The sequence below is a fragment of the Caloenas nicobarica genome, chromosome 11, assembly GCF_036013445.1.
Source record: "Caloenas nicobarica isolate bCalNic1 chromosome 11, bCalNic1.hap1, whole genome shotgun sequence".
Classification (NCBI taxonomy): Eukaryota; Metazoa; Chordata; class Aves; order Columbiformes; family Columbidae; genus Caloenas; species Caloenas nicobarica.
The window spans coordinates 4,489,029-4,503,991 of NC_088255.1; the positions used below are offsets into that span (position 1 = coordinate 4,489,029).

At 40.1% G+C, this 14,963-nt stretch overlaps 1 protein-coding gene across 1 annotated transcript; it reads right to left on the reverse strand.

Moving 5' to 3' along the window:
* Window positions 1–7,883: 7,883 nt before the first annotated feature.
* Window positions 7,884–9,115, reverse strand: LOC135993121 (protein BTG1-like). The gene is made up of 2 exons (XM_065642743.1): window positions 8,962–9,115; window positions 7,884–8,834 (listed from the first exon to the last, which is right to left on the reverse strand). The coding sequence occupies exons 1-2, from the start codon at window positions 9,077–9,079 to the stop codon at window positions 8,482–8,484; spliced, it is 471 nt and encodes a 156-aa protein (XP_065498815.1). The 5' UTR covers window positions 9,080–9,115; the 3' UTR covers window positions 7,884–8,481.
* Window positions 9,116–14,963: the final 5,848 nt, after the last annotated feature.

Consider the following 14,963-nt stretch of genomic DNA (forward strand, 5'->3'; position numbering starts at 1 on the left):
GGTCCTTTTTATTCCTCATCACCTCTGTTTCCCACCCCCTATCTGCCTACAAGCACCATTTTGCCCCATGGGGCTCTTTCTGCATGGGATACTTTGCAAGATCGACACCACCATGTTTCAGTTGAATGCCAAGTAATTCTGCTTATGCATCATCACTTTACAGAAACAAGAGATCATTGGAACACAATGACAGAGCAAACAAAAAAAAATACACATGTATAGATTGATCTATTAGGAATTTTCTCTTACTAACAGTAGATTTTAGAAGTCTTGCTTTATTTTATAACCCAAGATGCTGTATTTAATGAGATATTTTCCTTTCTGCTGGAGTATTCCTGCTATTAATATGTAGTATTCTGGAAGGACAGCATAGTATGGCTTTGTTATTTTTTGTTATTTGTGTACATAAGATAAGCCTTACAAGACGTTGAGGATATAAGATCTTCAAAAGATAGGCATGACCATGTACATACTAGGAGTAAAATGAAGAGACAGTGAGCTTTCACACGCATCACACTTATTTTAGGCCACGACACATAATATAAAATCAATTGTCCTTTCTTGCTATCAGTTTTTCAGGCCCACTCCTTTGTATTACTACCAACTTAACATACATATTTAATTTCCCAGATATTTTAACTCTAGCAGAGATGAAGAACCAGAGTCTTTGGTTCTAACAAACATTTACCTTTACCAAAAGTAACCATTCTTCTGCCACAAGTTTCCTAAAGCAATCATTCCAAACATGTCTAAAGTAAAGCGTTACTGATAAGTCATGTAAATGAAAAAAAAAAAGGAATCTCTCTTATATGATCTTGTATAATATATGAGAGAAAAAAAACATTGACCTACTGCCTTTTTTTTTTATAGGGCGATATCCACAAAGGCACTAAGTGGATTACATAAAAATATTAAAAATAGTCCCTCTTCCAAAAAGCATAGAGGAAGATGCAAACCACAGCTCCATAAATAAAGCATGAAGGTAGAAAAAAAATCTTCCCAAGACTGTTAATCATTAAAAAGTAAGCTCAGCTTTGTCATTTTGCAAAAGTAGCAACTGCCTTTAGATTTTGCATGCAAGTTTTTCAGTTCCTCCATTTTTCTGCAGCACAGTGAAATGTTTGTCAGAACACAGGATTATAGCCTATAAGTGGTAACCCTTTACATGTTCTATATAATGAATACTCTTTAAGCGTTGGGTCTCCCATTCCACTGAAGCAGGGAAAACATCCAACAATTACTGAAAAATGTTGGTGGGACAAGGTGAGAGCCATCACTGATGTGACACACCTAGGAAAAAAGAATACTGGAAAGTATTGGGGGGATAGAGAGAAAGATAAAAGAAACTCAATTTCCAACAAAGATAATCAAATGCCAGTTTAAGACCAGCATATACTTGTGGAAATAAAGGTTAAAAATCGGCAACTAGGCATGAAACAGGAGACAACTGTATTACAAATGAAAAATACTTACTGGGAAAAAGACCAAAGGATATATTTTAGGGCTACTACACTGGCAGTTTTAAGTATGAATAAAACTAGCTGTAAATACATGCATAAAACTTAGATGCTGTTGCTAAAAATGGAGCTCCAGCTTTAATTTGTTTACTTAAGTGTCTGAAGTAGTGGAAATAATATGTAGTTCATCACAGCAACATGTTAAATAATTAGTTTATAGGTAACAAAGCATGCCAGGAGATGTGTTACTAGAAGAATGATAACCCAGCACTGCTATATATAAAAAAATCCAAACTTCAGAAATATTGAAGTAGTCACCAAAGGAAACAACTGCTCTTAAAAATGCAAGTATTCTAACACACATTAGCAGAAGGTACAGGAAAAAAATTATATGGCTTCAGGACCCCGGCTGATATGCTGAATATGTTACAGGTAACTTTTTTCAACAGCATAATTGTTTGCCCCCCCAGACCTGGTTAGCAAAGCTGATACCAGATATCTCAATATTCTCAGCTATTGATCCTTGCAAAGTGATAGTGGAGCAAGTAATTCTCTTTACAGAAGTAAAATCCAGGTATTTTAAAATGCTATTGCCACCAAGAACATAATACAAAGGGTACATTGCAGTACAGTGTTACACATACCAACGGGGTACAAAAACAAAGGAGCTGTAATAAGGCTGGGAAAAAATGCCTTATAAAAGCTCTGGATTAATCTTCCCTTTTTAATCCAGTGCTGGTTACAATTCCAATTCTTACATTTGTTGTCAAGACAATGTCTGCCAATAAACATTAATCTCTCTTCATTTCATGTAAATGCAAAGGTTTAGCAAATTTAATGAGAGAAGATTATTTGAAGGATAGAGAAACTACTGAAAGGTAAGAAGGGAGGAGGAGAGGGCAACAAGAATGTCTTGTATGTGCTTTCCTTCCAATTTCTAGTGTCGTAAACAGAGATAGATACACAGCCTACTCTGGATCACAGCTAAAAAAGAAACCCTTTAATTTCAGCAAACTTTTGCTCCTAGACTTATTCCAGTTTTCATTCCATGAAGTTCCAGTGTTCAGTGTTTTAGAACACAGAGAAAGAAACAATATTAAAGGCTTGTGGAAAATAAAAGACAGATATCTGTTTATTTCAGAAAATACACACAGCTTTCCCTGAATATACCATCAAGACATATGGCACATACATAGAGTTGTAACACACAAACAAATTATCTTCTTTTCTGGTGAAGTGACTCATAGCCAGAATAGCTAAGGTTTCAGCTACAATAAATTTGATTATCTTAATTTGATACTTTGGGAACTAAAAGGAGCTCCATGAAACTAATACACAGGACTCAGTTAAACGGTGCAAGTGCTTGAAATATTCATCTAGGCCTGAGCCAGAAGGCTTTTCATGTTAAACATGGTAGTAAATCTACAGACTTCTACAGAAGCAGCACTTAAAATGTGCAGCGTTGAGTCATTGAAAAAAAAAAAATCTGAAGACTGGCAGAGGTATTTGCTAAACATCATTTAGAGAAAAGACTAATGATAAAATGAAGTGTTCCATAAACACTGCACTTCATGATTCTGAAATTTTTTTTTCAGCAAAACCTCCATCCATCAAAATACCTAATTGCACATCACACATTCAACACTACTACTAAATTCAAGTACATATTCAATTACTCAACTGATGCATACTTCAACCACTTGAAAAAATAGCTCCCAATCCATATTAAAATATTCAACACCCTCAGTTTCAGTATCAGCCCATCGCACTGTGGGGGAAAAAAGAACAAGCTGACCCTCTCCCAACTCATTTGGACATCTTCTGCCTCCCCCGGAGGAAAAACCCTTTGACAAAACCATTCTATCAACCTTTAACATGCAGTCAAGTAAGAGGTGCATTTGATGTCCTCTGGTATATCCAGGAAAAAAACCAAACAAAACCCCAGCATACTTCCCAGAATAAAGGATTTGTATGAGTAACATGTTATTTTGAATAGTAAATAAAATGTTCTCTCATCATACATTGTAGAATAATTCTGTTTTCATTTATACTTCTGCAACCTCAGAAATGCAGTCTTCCTAACAACACGTGGCAATGCAAATTCACAGAGGACAAGCAGCCGAGTCTAAGGGGTCAGCTTATGTTGTAATCCATTCCAAGAATATACAAAAGCATAAACCACTATAATTTATGTTCTTTTCCATCACTCCTACATGTGCCTTTATGCAAATCTAACCCTCAGGTTGCACATTTGCAACAGAAACATTCACATAATGCTGTTTTGATACTAGTGATGCTGTATAAATAATATGTAGGGAATAGTGCAAAGTGTCAATTGCATATTCAGATCATACATATGTACGGATATTAAAACAGAATTGCATATAAAGACATTGTACACTGGGAATACTCATTAGTATTTTACTCATCAATATGTAGCATGCGAAATAAAGCTGAGGGCTTACAAATAATGTACTAAGTGTTCATGAATATTCATAAATATTTATAAATAACAGGCAAGTTCCTTTCCTCCACAGAGCCCCAGTGGAAGAAAGCAAGTTCCATGTTGGCACTCAGTGCAAAATGAAGTTTAGTAGTTTGATGATACAATGACCTTGCTTCAGTGCAGCATCCCCTTCTGACTACCCAGAACTCCTGGAACAACCGGGGCTCTGCGTTCAGACAGTTTAAGAAGTATTTTCTAGTACAACCTACCTTTGTCCTCAGTTTTCCTGTGCATTCATTCATTCTTCATTCAGGTAGCAGACAATCCTGGGAAGGGTACACAAAAGTAATCTCAGTTATCTGAGGCTGAAGTCACTAATGTCATATTCTAGTACTGAAAAGATGACTGTAAAATTGCTAAAGTGAGGCAAAAAGCTGTAAGTGTTCAATAAATATTGCTTATCTGTATTTGATAATGTGGGTAATTTTGTACTACGTTTGGATAATTAAATAATTCCAATATACTTATGACTAAAACAGATATTACCAAGATAATAATTTTCAGGATTTCGTATGGAAAAATCATAACCACAAGGTCTAGAAAAATGCCCAAGAGAACTGCCTTAAGATATCAGTGGCAGCCACATGCATGTGGGAATAACTAGAAAATTTCTCCAGAGTATCCCAAGATTAAAAAAAAAAAGTAACAACTAACAGCTGCAGGAGAGTTAGAACACTTTTAATCATGGATTAAACGTATAAAAGAGGTTAATGAATGAAGTGTTAATTCACTTCATAATAAGAAGCATAATTAAAAGGAGAACAGTATCAGTAATACCAGTCAACATGATTTCGTAGAAAAACTATCCTATTAAACAAACATGGGGCTTGTCCTTTGTGTGAGTAATTGCAGTAACACTATTTAGGCTCGTATAAGACACTTCACCTAAAATATGACATTCTAAACAAAATAAAAATAGCACAGTGAAGAATGCATTACTTGAATTAAAACTGACTTAACTGAAAGACCTCATATTTAGCAATTATGTCAGTACTGGATGTGAAGTAACTTTACATTGTTCTCAGTGAAGTGAAAACCACAGTTCTGTCAGTGCTGCTGGAATGGCAAATAATGGTGGGAACAGGGTGATCTGGATCAGTTGGTTCACTGCACTCATTTCTTGAGAACACATTCTCATGCACATATTAAAAAAATTGAATGAGTGTTTGCAGAAAGCACATATGTAAATCCCGGTTAAAAGAAAATTATTTATGCTTAAAATTAAAAAGCCTAATCTTTTTAATCCTTTAAATAAAAAACAGACTTAATTTGATTGCAGTGTAAAGTACACGCAAGAGACCATACTGAAAGGCCTTTCATCTTGAGGATAAAGAAATAAGGACACCAGAACTTGAAAAATATACCAGATTTCCTATTTGAACTTACCTAACACTCAAGGTAGTAGAATCTGAAATACAGACAATACCCTTATTTCTCAAAGCTTTCAGATCAAAACTATACACCTCTGTATTCTTAGGTGCAAATAACGAGTCAGGGTGCGATATATAGGAATTGCAGTGCGTAAGTAGTCAGGCTATACAAACTAACAGGACCTTTGTCTCGTTTGGATTTTACAACTCAGAAAGGCAAATGTTATTTAACTGTCTTCACAGCAAGGCAATGTTTTGGAGAAACAGGCAAATGCATGTTTTTTTTTCCCCCCCCATAAATGTTTGTTCCTTCAGCTTTACTTATCCAACAGTTAACCCATCCTCATACAGGCATGAGAACAAATACACCCTTCCTCCATATATTGTTACTACTTTCAGGAGGCTGGCATGCAATAATTCTTCCTATAGAATCCAAAGCACTCTGTTCTAAGTCATGACTGATCAGATGCGATCAGCCTCATATGACAAGTACATCATTTTAAAAAATTTAAGATTTTTGGCTTGTTTGTTGCAATGGCAGAATACAAAACTGTGTTTACCCTAAAAGATGACAAAAGTTAATTTTATTTACCTCCTCCAAGCACCAGCCTCCTTGGCTTACTACCAAGAGCTCTATTCCTTTAGAACAGCCTTTGTGCTGTTAGTAAGTTTGACTTTTTTTAAAGCAGTGGAATGCAGTTCTAGATGTCACAGCTATTTACTTGCAGCTCAAGTATTTTATTTGCTTCAGTGGGTTTTCTTCAAGCTCCCCAGTCTTCTTCACCAGCTTGTCTGCAGAGTAACTTCAGCTCTATGCCTGTGGCTTAAGTGTATGAAATTGAACTTGAATTACACTAATGTGTCCCATTCAATGATAAATATCAAACTTGTAGAGAACATAGGATACATAACATATCAATGCTCATTGAATATGGTGAGATTAATAAATAAGCAGCAACAGAATTCACCATGGCTGGAATTAATCCAGACTCTTCTCTTTCACTGAGAGACACCAGGCAAGAAAAGAACATCTGAAAAACCTGCTGTACCCTTAGTTCATATCAAACCACACCCAGGAGCTGGAAATCATTCCCCATGTCTCAAGTCATCTTTAATTCCACTTTAAGCGTTACCAGTAGATTTTTACATGGCAGTAAAGCTAAAAACTTCATTCTACATCTTTTCAGGCAAGCTGTTAATATAGTGTGCAGCAAGGCCAATTATCTTTTAAATGAAATTTAATCAAAGAGAGCATCTCACCCTCAGCAGATTTATTCTGTTCAGTTACTGACAAATGTGTCAAGTATGTCTCTTAGAGGTCTTCAGGAAAGAAATATTCAGTGCAGGTAATTCTATCAGAGAAAAAAGTGTTGCCATCTCCCCAAGAGAATAAAACAATGTCACAAGAACCGATCTTCAATCTTGTATAATAAAAACACAATTTACCACAAGACCTTTAGCACCCATTTGTTAAAGTAACCCAGAAACTTTTTAGTCATAGTCTAGAAACACACAAATCAATTTTTACAAAGTTTTAATTACTAAGAAAATTGCACTACGCATTTTATTCGGATTATACAGCTACTACTAGACAAGCCTGCCTCCAAGATAATTAGGCAAACAGCAAGAAGTAAGCCACAGCTTTTTCTAATGCATACAAAGAAAAAAGCCTCTTTATGCGAGCTGGAGCTTTACCCTTTCCAGTTTGCCCAGACTTGCCCCTTCCTTCACTGTATGTTTTACCATGTTATTGACATAGCACAAGATTTTTTTTTTTGCTGACATACTAACAGTAGACAAAGCTCCCTTTCATCAAGTATTCAACTGTGCTCAAACACCAGGCTACCAAAAAAACAGCAATGCCAGACACTATGCAGTCTTCTATAGCCAGATTACAAACCGCTGCTTCTTAGAATAGAAATCACGATATCTCTAAATTGGATCCTTCACTGGAATATCAATACCAAGAGTTTTCATGTAAACCAGTACCACAAAGTTTTGTTATCACATCAAATCCACTGTGTTTGATACTTCTACTAAACTTGTACCCAACTGGTACTAGAGATGCTGACAGAACGAGAAGAAACTCAACATAACACCAGAAATGGCAGGCCTTCCAGAAAAGTCAGGTAGCTACATGCTATTAATGATCAGTGTTTTAGTCTAGCTTCCTGGATGGTTTTAAGCTAAAGTTTTCAATGCAAACTCCATTTCCCAATAAACTCAAACATTTCTTACAATAGATCAAATGTTACAAGAGTACTTTTACTTCCAGTCAGTTTGACACAGCGCACACTGAAAACCGCACACAGCTCTGTACAGACTATTCAGTTCTACTCAGACACAGCCAGCAAGATTTACTGAAACTGAGCTTTTTGTGGAGATCTGAAATAAAGATTAGTGTTCAGAGCTTCACTTTTCTAACTGTGAAGCTACCTATGATTATTAGAAATGGCTAGAGTAAACTTTGAGAGCAATGTAAAAAGCCCAAAGAAGAAAAAAAAAACAAAACACACACCAACAAGTCCAAAGCAGTTTGAGCAAGTCTTTATTGTTTTACACCCCTAACTAGAAATAAGACAAACTAATTCTCCAATTATTTTTGTTAAAATGTTGGGGCATGATGGAATCCAGCCCTCAAGTAAATGCATGCTTTGAAAAAGAAAAAATAAGAGTTATTTTTGTGATCTGTGCCTCACAGCCAAACTTGAATGACCCTGAGAGAAGTCTGTGCAGACAAATCACTGGCAAGATTGATGTGCAGCCTGTTAGATCTGGTTCTCACGCCCCTTTGTGTTATTGCTGTGCAAATTGAGGAATGTTTTCGCAAGTGTTAATCTTGACTAAAATCCATCATAAAGAGTGCTACAGTATTGCTTTTTATTACAAATTGCCAAAACTTCTTTGAAAATATATGTGTATAACAATCATCTGACTGTACAGTGCATTTACAGTACACAATCCACAGAGTAACGTGCAGTGTAAAGAACTCCTTTATACATTAGCCCTTGGTCACAAAAAACATGGCAGCACTACAACTTTAATGACTATACGGTGAAAAAAATAATTAAAATCAAAAAGTCTCAGTTACATCTACGTTCACCATGAGATTGAGATACACACATCACTGTACAAGGAATGGCGATTTTTAGCTAGAAACTGTCATCACGTTGTAATTCTTGGAAGGGCTGGATCTCCCAATTCCCCACTCCTCCTTACAGCTGCTTCTACTCTCCAGCGGTTTGCTCGTCTTCCCACCGGGCTGTGGACTTTCGTACAGGACACAGATAGACCCATCTTCACCTATGCGATAGGACACTTCGAAAGGGTCGACCCAGAGAGTTAATTCGCTGGGTAAGAGCTGGAAGAGTCTCTCGTGGCTCAGTCCAATCATCCCCGCTGCCTTTCCTATCAAGGGGTCCATCTTATGGTTGATCCTAATGCACCGGTACCCGGAGCCCTTGGAGGGCACCAGGGGGAACCAGTGGTGCTTGTAGTGCTCTGCGGGAGGGAACAAAGAGCAGCTTTACCGCAGCCCCCGAGCCCCACCGCCCGCCGGACCCCGCGCGGGGCAGAGGCGGCGGCAGCGGCGACCGGCCGAGCCGGGAGGCCCCCCCGCCCCGCTCACCGCGCAGCGCCTCCTGCAGGCACTCCCGGAAGCACCGCAGCTGCTCCTCGCCGATACCGCCGGCGGCCCGCAGGAGGCGGGCGACGAACGCCGCCGCCGTGGAGATCTCGGTCCTCATGGCCGCCCCGGCCGGCGCGCACCTCCCCGGCGCGCACCTCCCCGCCGCTGCCACCGCCGCCCCGGCCCCCGCGCCTCCGGCCAACGGCGGCGCCGCGCAACGGCCGCATCACACGGCGCGCCCCGCCTCGGCCCGCGCGTACACACACAGGCTGAGCTCCCATTGGCGGCGGCGGGCGCGGGGCGGGGCGAGCTCGGCGACTGCGGGTGGCCATTGGTCCGCCGCAGGGGCCGGGCCGTGTTTGTTTTGTTGGCGAAGGGGCGGGGCCTGCCCGCCGCGGTCCAGCTGCCACCTCCGCCCGCCCCGCGGAACCACCACCAGAGCCGCTCCGACCGGCGAGACGCGACTGTAGCATCAGAGCACCACGCGTGGGCTTCTCGCAGCCACGCCGCGAGTCTCCACCAGGCCGGCGGCCGACCCTGCTCCGCGTCCCGCCGCACCCGTTGAACACCGCCCGCACCCCAGAGTTATGCCCGCTCCCCTCGCCTCCAGTTCTTGTTCACAGCTCGACAGAAGGAGCAGGTTAAACACACGTTCGTGTGTTGAGCGCACTACACTCCGCCGAGAGGCACACCGGGCTCCTGCCGCCACTCCTCCCGTCACCGTCTCGACCGCCCCAGGCCGCCCGCTCCATCACTAACGGGCAGACATGCCTGTTCTCTTGCCCTGTGGCCTTTTCACTCTCATTTCTCAAGACCCACTATGAGAAAAACCTAAAAATACCCTGCCGTCTCTTTTTTGACATACAACTCCAAAGCCAAGATGCTCTCACATGACAAAACAATGTAGTTTTGAAGATATCCCCTCCTTATTTAGTTAAGCACAAAACCAGTTTTCATTAAGAGCGATGTAAGAACCTATAGGTTATTTTCAAAAAAACAGGTGGTCCAGAATGCATCAAGTTTTCTTTGGAAAGCCTGCCTGCCTGCAAATGGTTGGGAACTTGGCACACTTGAAAAATACATCCAAGAGTTAAGTAAACTGAGTTCTGTTTAGTGCGTGAACAACACAAATTTGTTGTCAAAGGTATTACAGCGGGAAGGTACATCTTTGGCCTGTATTTAGAGCACTGTATTGCACTGTTTGTGATACTTGCCAGTCTGGAAAGATTTAGATTGTTATAAATACAAGCCTAACACTTATTTGAGCATAAAAAGAGCTGTGCGTACCTTGCATGAGTATCAAGCTTCTCTCAGCTGGCCCTGCAGGTCACATCACAGATGCCACCAAGAGGAACACAAACAGCTGGACCCTGAGCAGCATTTTTGCAGGGCAAAAAGGAAAGAGCTGCAGAAACATTTGGTTGAACAGTTTGTGTTGGCACAAACTTTGTATTATTCTGGTGAATAAAGTACATGGCTTGTTTGAGACAAGGAACTTTGCTAATTTATCGTCATCACTGCTGAGCCTCTGAGTCTGAAGAATAACAACAATTCATCTCCTTATGATAAAAGTTTTCTCCTGACAACAGTTGTCCTTGCAAGTCAGTTTGGCCAAGAGCTCCAAACCAGCAATTCTGCCCATAACCCAACAGAGACTCTTCCTCCACACAACTGCCAAGTGTCAGCCAAGTTTCACAACAGTTTCGGTGATGTGGACGCTGCCTCAGCTGTGACCTTCCCACCCTCAGTGCAGTAAGAGCGACAATACTCTTCAGCTATTTTAAAGCTTTTAAAAGGTGGCTGCGTTAGGTATACTCAAGATTCCCTGAGTTTACAAAAAGCTTTCTCTGTAGTTCAAAGACTAAACACAAACTTTTTTTTTTGTCAACCCTGAAGTTCCGTTCACAAGCAATTCCTCTAATCGCTTTTTTCAAGAACAGTAACTGAGGTCAGGACTTTATCACCAGCACTGGCAGTCATATTTTTGAAAGTTCATGCAATGCTCCAACCTTTTTTTTTCCCCCCACCTCCTCCTCACTTTATTTAAATACAGCATCTGCCTTCACTGGTTTGCATCTTAAACCCACTTTAGGAAAGAAAAAATAAACCAAAACAAAAAAGTATGTTGCATTCTTTACAGCGTTGGCTCAGTTTTAAGACTTCATAGCTCTCTTTTAACAAAAGAGAATAACTGCTCCTTTATTCTTCTCCAAGGCCTGCCACATGCCACAGAGAGCCAGAGGAGCCCTTCTTCAGAGGGATCTCACCTTTGAGGAAACTAAATAATACCCTGTTTCTGAACATCTTAATCCTTTTCACCTTCCTTGCCTCTTGGCTCTAAGAACCTGACACCACCTCTAATTCACCAGCTGCAAAGGCCGTACCCAGGGAGTCAAGGGGAGAAAAGAGCCTTGTCCACAGACGTTTAAAAATTAGATCCAGTTTTACTGCTGTTTAGAGATTAGCAGATAAGTCCAGTTGCATTTCAGTACCTCGAACTTCAGAAATCAAGCTAAAAAAAACACTCTCTGCTGATACGTGGACATATCAGTCATCCAATCACTTCCATCTTATTTCATTCAGTGTTTTGAGAATCAGAACACAAAACACAATTCTTCAGCTTTGGAGGCTTCACTCGTAAAGCTACCCAGGTACACATGGAGCATATCGCCCTACCTTTGAGCAGATACAATCATCACTTGCTCTTTAAGGTATGTGAAAGAAATACAAAATAAAAAGAACAAGCACACATTATTTGTTACTCAGTCTAGACCATTATTCTCGCACAACAACATTTTACCACAAGCTTTGGGTTTATTCTGCATGTTCTGTCCAGCACTTATCTCCAACACTTTCCCACTTATTCACACTCATTCTCTTTCATTTGTGAAATACAGACTTCTCCTACCATATTTACGCTACACGCCTTCAAAGCTTCTAACAACCTGGCAGCACTATCACAGAAACAGAAAGACAGCTACTCGCTGCCAGATTCATTAAAACAATGGACAAAGAAACAATGCTTGCATTGAAGTTATTGAATTCTCACTAGCATTCAGAATAAGCATCACAATACTGTTAACAGCACTAAGAACAGTACAAATCCAGACATAAGTTATTAAACTTCATGTTTAATTATGCTAAAGATCTTCCCACTTCCAAGCTGCATGTGCCCATATTAATATACACACAAATTCCCAATTACATACAGTCTGATTTTACTATAAGTCAGTCATATAAAAAGGGATCTGGTTTTAACTCGCTTGTGAGAAACTTTAAGTAAAGATCAGAATAGAAAAGCTTTCTAAGCAAGCAAATGAAAGGTAGTTAAAAATACTGCTCTGCACATCAACCAAATAAACGACTTATTAATTGAGTGGATTAGCAACTCATCTTCTTTGAGCAGGAATCCAGGGCCAAGCCCTGTTGAGGTAGCATCTGCATAATTCCTAACATGAACTAGGTAGCAGCTGCATAATTCCCGCAACTACCACCATACATATAACCATCTTTCACAGAGGATTTTTTTAGCTCATTAACTCAGACTTACTTTGTTATTATTCCATTCATCTGCAAGTTGTTTCTCTTTAGCAGGAACACCTGGGGTAGAGGAAACAAGAGTCAGTGTCTTGGTTTATCTTGCTAAAAAGAAAGTGTGTGCACATATTCTATAATTCCATTTTTCCTCAACTTCAGCCAAAGGAAAAGAAGAAAGTAAAACTAAAGCTATATCACTTCTAAAGTATCTTGTTATTTAAAAGTAGTAATTATTATTACCATTTTTTAATTATGATAGCACAAGCCTATTCATTTAGCAAAAAAGGGCAGTATTAAGACCATATAAAGTCTAAATAAAGTTACTTTTAGATTACTTAATTTAAGCTCTCAATACATGTGTCTACAAACATGGACAGTTGAAACAGAGCACAAGAACCTGCAAGAGGTTTTAAAGCAAAAACACTGTTAAAAGCAGGAGCTACCTTTTCTTTATTGCTAGACTACAAAGACAAGCATTACATTACTACTCCCACTACAGAAAAAAAATATTTCCAAACACAAATGTTACCTTTAATGATTTAAGCATCAAACGCATCCATAACTTCCTCAATTTGGTACACTAAATAATAAAACACAACTCCTTCAAAAAACAAAAAGAAAATCTTAAGCCAACACCTCAAAACCAGAATAATAAGAGTTGTGTCCCTCTGAGACTGCCCCTTTTATGAGCCTCTGTGCTGACCAGCTGCAGCTGCCCTGTCTGCTGGAGTTCAGAGAGATCACCTGCACTCACCTTAGCAGAGAAGCTGGGATGGGACAGCACAGCTGACAGCAATAACCCTCAGGGTTTGCTTTTGGGTGCTGATTACAGGCTACTGCTGCTTATGTCAGAGCAGCGCATAGATAAACTACAGTCTAGTGATAATTGAAGTTAGAAAGAGAGAAACAGATACATAGAAGTAGAGAAACGAATGAGAGAAAACAGAATTCTCCATCAGAATTGGAAATATGTCATACTAACACCACAGTGTTTTCCACTTAAGGATGACTAAGGGATTTGCAAACTGATTTTTAGCACTGAAAATTGTTACTAACCCTGTCTTAAAAATGTGCTGCAAGGCTATTGCCTAGTCTACACTTCAAAAGTTTATCAACATAGCTATGACCTAAAGCCCACCACCTAAGTTATACAGAGCTTACATGTGCTGGAAAGTATATTTTTCAATCCACTTTATACAGCTTTTAAAAACCGAGTAAGATATGATTACAAAAGCACGTTAATGCCAGTAAATTAATAGCAGAGGTTTAGTACAGAATTTTTTCAAATATTGCACTTGCCTGACACTATTATCTCTTATTGGTCCTACTTCATTGGAAAAAAAACCCACTAAAATGACCTATTTAAGATCCCATTTTCTTTCCTAAAACAACTAAACATTTAACCAGTAAACAGCATGGTTGCTAGTGATTTCTCAGAGCAAGTGAAAAATCACTTTGATTACTGCCCTTGCAGCAGTACTAATGAGGGTGGTAGGAACAGCTGTCCCATGTCTTTGCAAAATGGAGAGCAACAGACTGACAATCAAAGGAGAGAAGCTGGCTTTAACCAAACAGCTAACAGGGACTGTTGGTTGGGAGACATACAGGGGGTGTTGCTGGAGAAATCAATAAAAAAGAAATTAAAAATTTTAAAAAAAAATATTTTTTTTTAAAGGGGGATCAGAAAGCTGGTACCCCCCGAGTACCTCAGCTAAAGTAGGTCGAGACAGGTTCTCCTTCCCCTCTACTCTGCCCTGGTGAGACCTCATCTGGAATATTGTGTCCAGTTCTGGGCCCCTCAGTTCAAGAAGGACAGGGAACTGCTGGAGAGAGTCCAGCGCAGGGCCACAAAGATGATTAAGGGAGTGGAGCATCTCCCTTATGAGGAAAGGCTGAGGGAGCTGGGTCTCTTTAGCTTGGAGGAGACTGAGGGGTGACCTCATCAATGTTTATAAATATATAAAGGGTGGGTGTCACGAGGATGGAGCCAGGCTCTTCTTGGTGACAACCAACAGTAAGACAAGGGGTAGTGGGTTCAAGCTGGAACACAAGAGGTTCCACTTAAATTTGAGAAGAAACTTCTTCTCAGTGAGGGTGACAGAACACTGGAACAGGCTGCCCAGGAAGGTTGTGGAGTCTCCTTCTCTGGAGACATTCAAAACCCGCCTGGACGCCTTCCTGTGTAACCTCACCTAGGTGTTCCTGCTCTGGCAGGGGGATTGGACTAGATGATCTTTCGAGGTCCCTTCCAATCCCTAACATTCTGTGATTCTGTGTAAAGGGGAAAGGAGGAGGGATCACCTGCAGCTGGGGAATTAGGATAAATAGGGGGCTGTGTCCTCCAGCACTTTTGGAACAGACACCACAGGGATATGTCTGGTGGACTCCTCCCCTTTATTCGAATAAAGCTTTTTTTGTTGTTTCTGTGTCCTTTCTTTCTCTGTCTCCTTTTCTGGACATTTACC

Coding starts and splice junctions, on each gene's coding strand:
- LOC135993121 (XM_065642743.1), bottom strand. CDS start 9,079: ATGAGGACCGAGATCTCCACGGCGGCGGCGTTCGTCGCCCGCCTCCTG. Junction 8,835..8,961: donor CCTGCAGGAGGCGCTGCGCG/GTGAGCGGGGCG, acceptor TCCCTCCCGCAG/AGCACTACAAGCACCACTGG.